Source organism: Mesocricetus auratus, unplaced genomic scaffold, assembly GCF_017639785.1.
Source record: "Mesocricetus auratus isolate SY011 unplaced genomic scaffold, BCM_Maur_2.0 Super-Scaffold_100021, whole genome shotgun sequence".
NCBI classification, from domain to species: domain Eukaryota; kingdom Metazoa; phylum Chordata; class Mammalia; order Rodentia; family Cricetidae; genus Mesocricetus; species Mesocricetus auratus.
This window is the reverse complement of record NW_024429202.1, coordinates 13,824,739-13,833,066: the sequence shown is the minus strand read 5'-3', so window position 1 is coordinate 13,833,066 and position 8,328 is coordinate 13,824,739. Positions and strand designations below refer to the sequence as shown.

The 8,328-nt window shown below is 45.5% G+C and overlaps 1 protein-coding gene across 2 annotated transcripts in view; it reads right to left on the bottom strand.

Moving 5' to 3' along the window:
• Nucleotides 1-650: 650 nt before the first annotated feature.
• The window catches only part of Tfap2b (transcription factor AP-2 beta), a 28,912-nt gene continuing 21,234 nt past the window's right edge, over nt 651-8,328 (bottom strand). Inside the window, exons 6-9 of one of the 2 annotated variants that reach the window (XM_040729512.1) lie at nt 7,980-8,121; nt 4,756-5,012; nt 3,706-3,768; nt 651-2,496 (exon numbers count right to left, since the gene is read on the bottom strand). In XM_040729512.1, coding sequence (XP_040585446.1) covers nt 3,707-3,768; nt 4,756-5,012; nt 7,980-8,121 — 461 coding nt within the window. In that variant the 3' untranslated portion in view covers nt 651-2,496; nt 3,706. Of the gene's footprint in view, nt 3,769-4,755; nt 5,013-7,979; nt 8,122-8,328 lie in introns of both variants that reach the window. The other variant, XM_040729513.1, reaches the window with a different exon arrangement.

Sequence of the window (8,328 nt, the reverse complement as noted above, 5' to 3'; positions counted from 1 at the left end):
GTTAACCCACATGAGAAAAGCTGGCTGCTTCCAGGCAGCCCCAGAACAGAAGATAAGAAAGCCTCCTAAGCCCACGTACAACTCTCCAGTCTTCTTAGAAGCTAAGGGAGCTTTTTCATCATTTATTTACAGAAGCCCTTGTAATGGTGAAGTGAGGAAGGGATTCTATCCTCAAATGGACCACTTAACCCCCACAGAGCCCAGGTCTTCAAGTGCAGGAGCTAGCACCCAGTTTTTCCGTGTGTACCAACACCACCTGGGAATACCCAGCCCATCCAACTTCCCACTGTAGCATCTTCGATCTGGACTCAGAATCTTTTAGACACCCAAGGAGTAAATATAACACCCCTTTTCTTTTAAGGGTAAAATAAACAGTAAGATGCAGTTAACATGAACTTTTATTACAAATATGATCGGGACTAGTATCCATTTAGAAATTGAAAAGTAAAACAAAAGAAGCACCTCCTACTGGAAACAAAAGTGTTCATTTTCCTGATAAGCATAATTTATTGTATTTCCGTTGTAACAAAACTCTGTATGCACTTCAGTGGGGGTGAGGCAAAAGGAAGAAAGCTTTTTACTATATCTCTTTTCTGTCTGTAGAATGAAACAATATCCATGTTTAAGAAACTGAAGATGAGAACACAACAAAAACACAACAATCTTTTTATTTATGTAAATCAGATTAACACTGGACAATAAACCAATTTCTACCCAATACCATAACAGCTTGTCTATAAAGAACAGAAAAATTCAGATAGGATTCTACCTAGGGTCAAGCGGTTTTTTTTTAACCACCCATTCACAGAGGTATAGATTCACAGATAAATAATCCCAAACTACTTGCTCATCATATTTACACATTCCCATTAAATTAAGCATAAATAAATATATACAAACTTAACACGGATACCCTCCAGAGTGCTCTTAAAGAAGAAGCAGTTGGTATTTCTTGACTGGGTAGTAAAAACAATGATAGTGAATTGAATTAGAGACCAACTCAAAGGGGGAATCAATTGTGACATTTAAAGAATGGTGTTCACTCTGTTGTTTTGTTTTTCCCTTGAAGAAAATGAACGAATTTCACTACTTCTCTTTCCTTTCACCAATAATTTAATGCACACCATCAAAGAAGGGAAACACTGTCTGTCGGAGCTCTTGAGGCTTGGTTGGGTGGCTTAAGGTCATCATTTCCTTTTGATAATGTATTGCAAGTACAGGATATCAGGTGTGATGACTCAATTCTCTAACTAGGGGTGGGTCTTGTACCCACTGGAAGAAGTATGTAGATAAGTGAGGGACTTGTAGATAAAAGTGAATGGGCTTTTCCATTCGACCAAAGTTTTCACAGGATATGAAATAATAGCCTATGAGAAAGTGATTTCTTTGGCCAATGAAAACAAAAGTCGGATCTTTGAAAGCCTCTTGGGCTCTTTATATGGGGTGGTGGGGGGTGGAGAAAGCTAGAAGAAAATGCAAGGTAAGTCGGGGAAACGGAGAGAAGAAAGTTACTTCCTAGTTGCAGTGGAAGTTAAAGGTCCCTAAAGAAGGCCTTCTCACCTGGGAACAAACTCCATGAAACCCAGAATGCAAGTAGGAGAAGGCGGGATTTCCTAAGAGGGGCTAGAAGACCCTCCAGGGAACTCGACTGCCACAGGCTTACTCTTCAGTCTTGAGCTGTTTTAGTTTGGGACCCCAGGGCTTAGTAGGGGCATAAAACGTCTAGAGAGTGCAGGGGAAGAGGAGGGGACTGCAAATCACCTGTTTGGTTTGAAAACAGAACTCAAAGGGTCTGGCCTTAACCATTTTCCTTGACTTAAAAGGCAAACTCTTGTGTTAATCCTACTGTTTATTGATTTATAAGCCCAAGGAAACCAAATCTTTTAATAACTCAATTATCAGATAAACGTAGCTGGCCTGGTTAAGGAAAGCAAGGGGTTGGAGGTCCGACGTGAAAAAGAAAAAAAAAAAAAAAAAAGGCAGAACCGACTCACTCCCAGAGGCGGAGGCGAGGGGAGACGGACCTTAGCTCATACAGACTGCAGGGCATCTAAGGGAGCCTACCTACCCAAGTACCACAGTTTGCCCATACTTCAAGAGAGTGAGGGGAGAAAAGGTCTCCTTCCTGGTAGAAAAGAACACTTGGAAGTTTCAAATTCCGTGAACATTTCCAGGCCACGATGTCTGTGAGAGTAGGGCCAGGAGTGCAGGCTAGCCGGAAAAGAACTTTACAGAGCTTTGGGACCCCTTCTCCCCAGCAGCCAGTGGAGCATGGCCCTTTTACCTACTCGGGAACTGGATTTTCTAAGTTGCCTTAGCCCTTAGGGTGAGACCAAGAGCAGGAAGAGCCCATGTGGCTCCAGACCCCAGCAGCTGCTGAATCTATGTCCTCAACACCTCTGGGCTCCAGTGGCCCACATGTTCCCAGGGCCTGCACAGTAAGAGCAAGGCGCATCCATCGCGTCTCTCGATGTCACACGCGTGGGGCGCGTTGCCCTGCAAGGAAAGGAGACGATGTTTTTCAGTGTGTTTTCTGCTGGCCTTGTGCAATCAGAATTCAACTAATGCAGGCCTCAGGCCCTCGGACAAAAGGGGCAGGCTTCTAAACTGGGGAAAGATGCGAGTCTATAGTGCACATCGTTGGACTCCATTTGGCTTGTCTAGGGCTCTATGCTGAAACCAACGGGACTCAGGCAGCTAGAGATGGGAGATGGGGTGTTTGTTGCCTGATCTCAATTGTTGCTTACAACCTCCAGTGACCTAAAACCCAGGGTGTGACTTTCCTTTCCCTCAAATAAAACCCTCTGAGCAAAGCCCTCACAGGGTCCCTAAAACTAAGCTCCTTCCCTTACTTTAAGGTGTGTTGGAGAAGGATGGGGAAACTGAGGGTCTAGATCATTTGGGGTGATGGAAGTTAGCTATCTGTAAACCACAGAAGGCACCTGAAATTGTATCCCAATGGACTTTGCAAAAATCCGGCCCAGCTTGTTGAAAAGAAACAAGTGTACCCACACTAAAGGGGTGTATCTATCTCAGGAAGCACATACTCAGATCTCACTGCTCTGGCTAAAGGTGCAGGACTTATCTCGTGGTAAGGCTAAGATAAGAGTATGAGTAAGAAGCTAGAGGGAGAGAAGTGGGTTGCATCAAACACATGGAACCTCATCCACTGGGAATATTCCCCAGTACATGCAGACAGGAATTCAAAGCTGAAAGACAAGCCCTTTTGACTTTGCTTGGTGGTGGTGATGGAGGTGCTGGTGGAGGTGGTGGTGGTGGAGCTAACCATTTTTTGTGCCAAAATAGGTGTGTTCTGAGATGGGAACCGGCTTCATTCATGAAGCTCACGGTGGTTTGTAGACTGCCTTTCCCAATTAACATTGGCAATGCTGCTTCTGTCTGCATTGGAGCAACGGTCCCCAAAGAGCAAGAAAATGGAGTTCATTTTTCAGTGAAGACAATGCTGTTAAAATATAGGTTCCCAGGAAGCCTTACTCCCTTAAAAGGCATTGTGCAGTGCCCCACCCCTGCGGGAATTTCCGTGGTGATGTGTGTAAGCAAGAAATTCAAAGCTGTCCCCTCCACCCCCAAGACACTGGCCACTTCCTAAATGATTCCCTTTGAGCTTCTTTAAAGAGGTGACCCTGCCGAATTCTGACACACAGGCTTTGACTTTAAAAGGACCGGATTTTTTTTTCTCAGTACCTTATAGATTGTGTAGGAAGCCCGAGTCTTCTTTGAAGAAGCTCATAAACCATGCGGGTAAAGCTTTGGGAAACAGAAGAAAATGAAATGGTACATACCCCTCCGAAGGCATTACATGCTAATCAAAGTATTCGTGTTTTGTTTTCTTTCTTTCTCAACTATACTTCTAGGTGACACAAGTATAACGAATGTAATATTCTCTGTGAACAGGTACTGGCAAGTCTGGGAACTAGCAACGTTTTCTGAAAGGAACCATGATGAATCAACTTATCAGACTGGGTTTCCTCTGCCGCGGGAGACTAGACTCTCGGATCAAAAGCTAAAGCCTCTTCCCCCATCCCCTCCTTCCCCTTCCACGCCTCCCTAATTAAACACACCGGGGGGAGTTGGGCACCGGGGAGTTGGGAGAACAAGGCAAGGTCTGGATACCAAAGGGACTAATGCAAGGCCAAAGAGCTAACCACACTGGTGATCAGCCAGCAGATCCCCGGAACCGTGTGAGGAGGGGAGGATGGGAAGCAACGGTGAGAAGGGTGAGGAGCAAAAGGATCGCGCGCGGACTGCGAGAGTTTCCTTTTAAAAAAAAATCAAATTGTAAAAGTTCGTTCGTCTCAGTCAACCAGCTCTCAGAGCATTGACACCAACGTTTCTCCAATTATCTTCCAATAAGTTAGCGTGTTCTCATGTTTAGTCTCATGTTTATTTTCCAAAAGGGGGTTCATAGTTTTCTTTTATTATCTGTACTACTAAGCTCGAAAGAACCGAAGTGGAAAATCCGGACGGTTGTCTCCATGTGTATCTTGAAATAGACACCGAGAGCCGGTTTGTTGCTCCGTTGTTTGCCTCAGGTTATTTTTTTAACTTATTTAGCTTTCATTTTAAAATTTTGATTGTATGTGTATTCTACCTAATACAATTCTTCCAAAGCCAATCCAATATGTTAAAGCTAAATTTTTTTTCTGTTTTCCTTTTGTATTTAAAACATTTTCCTTCTTTTTAATTTTTTTTTTCATTTCCTGTGTTTCTCCTCCTTGTCGCCAGTTTTACTACCTGGGCCTTCCCCAGACGTGTGCCTGTTAGTGGTGTTGTTCAAGAACATCTTGTCCATGCCTTTGAGCGCCTCGGTGAGATAGTTCTGCAGGGCCGTGAGCGCAGCGCAAATGGCCGGGGCGCCGAAGCCGTGCGTGATGAGACTGAAGTGCGTGAGGCAGCTTTGGATGCCGGGCTCCAGAATGGGGCTGGGCCGGCTGTTCCCGATCGGCGTCCGGTCCTGCGCCAGCAGATCCGTAAATTCTTTACAAAGTTGCCTGCGGATGGTGAAGGAGGAAGAGAAAAGCGCCCTCAGAGTCCCGGTCACTCTGGCCTTGCAACCCAAACAAACTCACACAAGCCCAGAGGCACTGAGTCTGCGGACTGCTCCAGGCTAACTTAGGGGATCCTGCGGTTTCTTTCCCCGGAGCGTTCCCTCGCCCAGCGGTTGGCTCCGGAAGGGGGAAGGGACCCAGTGAGAGGAATGTACCCCTCCGCCCTCACGCTTTTTCATTTTCCCTCTCCCTTCCTGGACCACCTGTATTCTGCTTTAGGAAATTCGCTATGTTGGCTTTTGATTTGGAATAGTCAATAATTTTTAGCTGTTACCTGGCACCACTTTAATTATTTCCCCTTGTTTCTTTCCAACCTCTCTCTCTCTCTCCTCTCTCTCTCTCTCTCTCTCTCTCTCTCTCTCTCTCTCTCTCTCTCTCTCTCTCTCTCTCTCTCTCTCTGTCTCTCTCTCTCTGTCTCTCTCTCTCTGTCTCTGTCTCTCTCTCTGTCTCTGTCTCTCTCTCTCTCTGTCTCTCTGTCTCTCTGTCTCTCTCTCTCTCTCTCTCTCTCTCTCTCTCTCTCACACACACACACACACACACACACACACACACACACAAACCCTGAAAGATATAAACCCTTCAGCCACAAGCCCTGTCCCTGGCACCAGAAGCAGATTGCTGGAGCCTTGCATGGCCCAGGGCAAAAACCTGTTTATTCTAAGAGAGAATGCTGATCCCATGCAAAGCAAAACCCGTTTACCTGCTGCATTTTTTTGAAGAGAGATATCTCTTCCCTTCTTAAAAAAAAAAAAGCTCTCTCCCCTTTTTGCAAATGTAAGCTATTAAACATCTCTGTATAACAGGATTGTTGTCAATATAAAAAGATTTCTGCATGGTTTAAATAAAACTTAAAGGTAGATGGTTAAAACACTAGGGAGGATAGATTTTTATTTGTTGAAGGTTTTTACCTCCTCAAGGCACCTACAATTGAGAGGAATCTCCTAGCCTTAGGAACCCTCTGTGCCTAACTATGGATTGAGCTTATTTGAGAAATTTTTAATATAGGAAATGGATGGGAGGGGTTTAGCCCTGAAGGTCAGATGGCTTGGGTCTGCTGGCAAGCTGAGACATAGCATCCCAGAGGCCACAATTGGCAGGCTTCTCCTGACCACCTGCCCTCAGCCTGTGGTTCTGTGGGATGTCAAGAGAAGTAAACCTATATATCATACTGGACCTAGACAGCCCAGGAAGGACATGTAGCAACTCACACCTGGCTAACTATCAGATAAACAGGGCAGATTTCTGGGTTTGAAAGACCCTTGGGGCACCCTTCCCTGGGGTGCTATGTTGCCCAGGGCTAGTAATAAACCTAATAGGGAATCACTTTTCCACCCACTGACAGCAACAGAAAGACTGAAGGCCCGTGGCTAGAGCACCGCGATAGAGACTCTGCCTGCCCTTCAGGTCCCCATTCATAATATATCCGTATATCCCCACAGCAAGTGGCTGTGCTCACTCAGTAGGGCTGGCCTTAGTGAGGTTCACATGCACACTCCAGTCTCTAACTCGCCTCCCTTCCATCTGGTCCAGATACAAGCATAGTAGGAAAGCTCGCAAGGTGGTTCTGATACCCTAGGCGATAGATAAAGTAGTGGCCTTAAAAATCCTCAGGCTTCCTCAGGAAACAAGTAGGTTTTGTGGATCTTGTTACCTGCTTTAGACATGTTAGGGGTTTTGTTTTTGTTTTGTTTTGCCCTGAAGTCCCCTGTATCATTTATAAAATACAACTGCTTTTTACTATCAAGTCCCAAAGCAAGAGGTTAGCAGTATAACTCGCCCACAAATATATGGCATTGCTAGACGGTACATTAGCAGAAAGCCTTCTAAAGGGAGGGCAGATGCCAGGTTTTGGTCAGTGGGAAAAATGATTGAAGTCTTTCCTGAAGTTTGTACTCTTTTCCAAAGTGCCAAAAAAAGGAGATTTTGTAGTGCAGAGAACAAATGTTTTAAAAGTCAAGCATTTAAAATCTACACAGCCCAAACCAGGCTCTGTAAGCAATTAAACTTCTGGGACATTAATATTTTTTGACCCTGCGGAAAGGGGCAATCAAATTCCAATCACGTCTCAAAAACATCTGGACAAATTTGAGCAAATGATTTTTCAGCCTTCCATATATTTCTTTAAATTACGCTGTCAACGGAACAAACCGCGTCCTGGAACGCTAAATAAATGAGCGCTGCTGTTTAGGCCGCGCCTGCGACAGAGAAACGTGCTGGTGCACGCAGCGCCGCCCACTGCAGGCCTGAGCTGGTCATAAAACACCAACAATATGACACTGAAGCCAAAGACAGGAGTAAATCAAATAAATAGAAAACCCACTGTAAATGTTCAAATGAGCTCTAGACCTAAATTTAGCCAGAGATTTACTGTTTTCCCCTCTGGAGTTGTAGTAAATTTTACAAGTCCATGGGAGATGACAAACAGCCACGTTGGAAATGGAGTAATTAGAGCTGTGGGTAGAGATGGGCACACGTGGGTGACATAGACACCCTGAGCGAACACACATGGCAGATCTCCCGATGGCAAGGAAGATGCTCACCTAGGGGTCTGGGAAGAGGCTTGGGGGAAATCTGCCTGACACCCCAGAACTGTGGAGGAAAACTGTCAAAAGCCTGTGTTCTCTTTGTAAACCGAGAAGGGGACTGGAAAAGCCCATAACCCTCAAGTCTACATCGTCAACACACACACACACACACACACACACACACACACACACACACACACACACACACACGCCCTTCAGAAGCTAGGTAGCTTCCTGGCCTCTCTTGGCCTGCTCTACTGTTGTATTTGACAAGGCACTTTGAAGCCACACCAGAGAGGCTGCACCGCTGTGCTCCATCGTTTCCTAAGTAGAGTTATGTCAGGAAGAGAGTCCTGGATCAGGGCCCAGGGTCTTGGGAACTCACTTGGTGGCCAGCAGCATATTTTTTCTGGAGTGCAGGTCACTGGGGTCTGTGTGTTGTCTGTTCAGGTACTCGGACACAGCTTTAGCAGGAAACTCTGTTTCGCAAATATACCCAAAATCCCGAGCTAAGTGAACAGCTTCCCCTGCAAGGAGAGCAGCAGAGAATCAATGCCCAGGAAGTGAACACCTGAGGCCAGATACAGAACAAACCCAAACCTGAGACAGATACCTGGAGTAAAGATGAACTTCGTAATTAAAGAGAACAGGACAAACCTTACTCAACTAGTCTTTGCCAAAGCCAGGCTCTGGACAGACACAGCTCCTTCCCAAGGCTGCCTCCTGTAATTTGG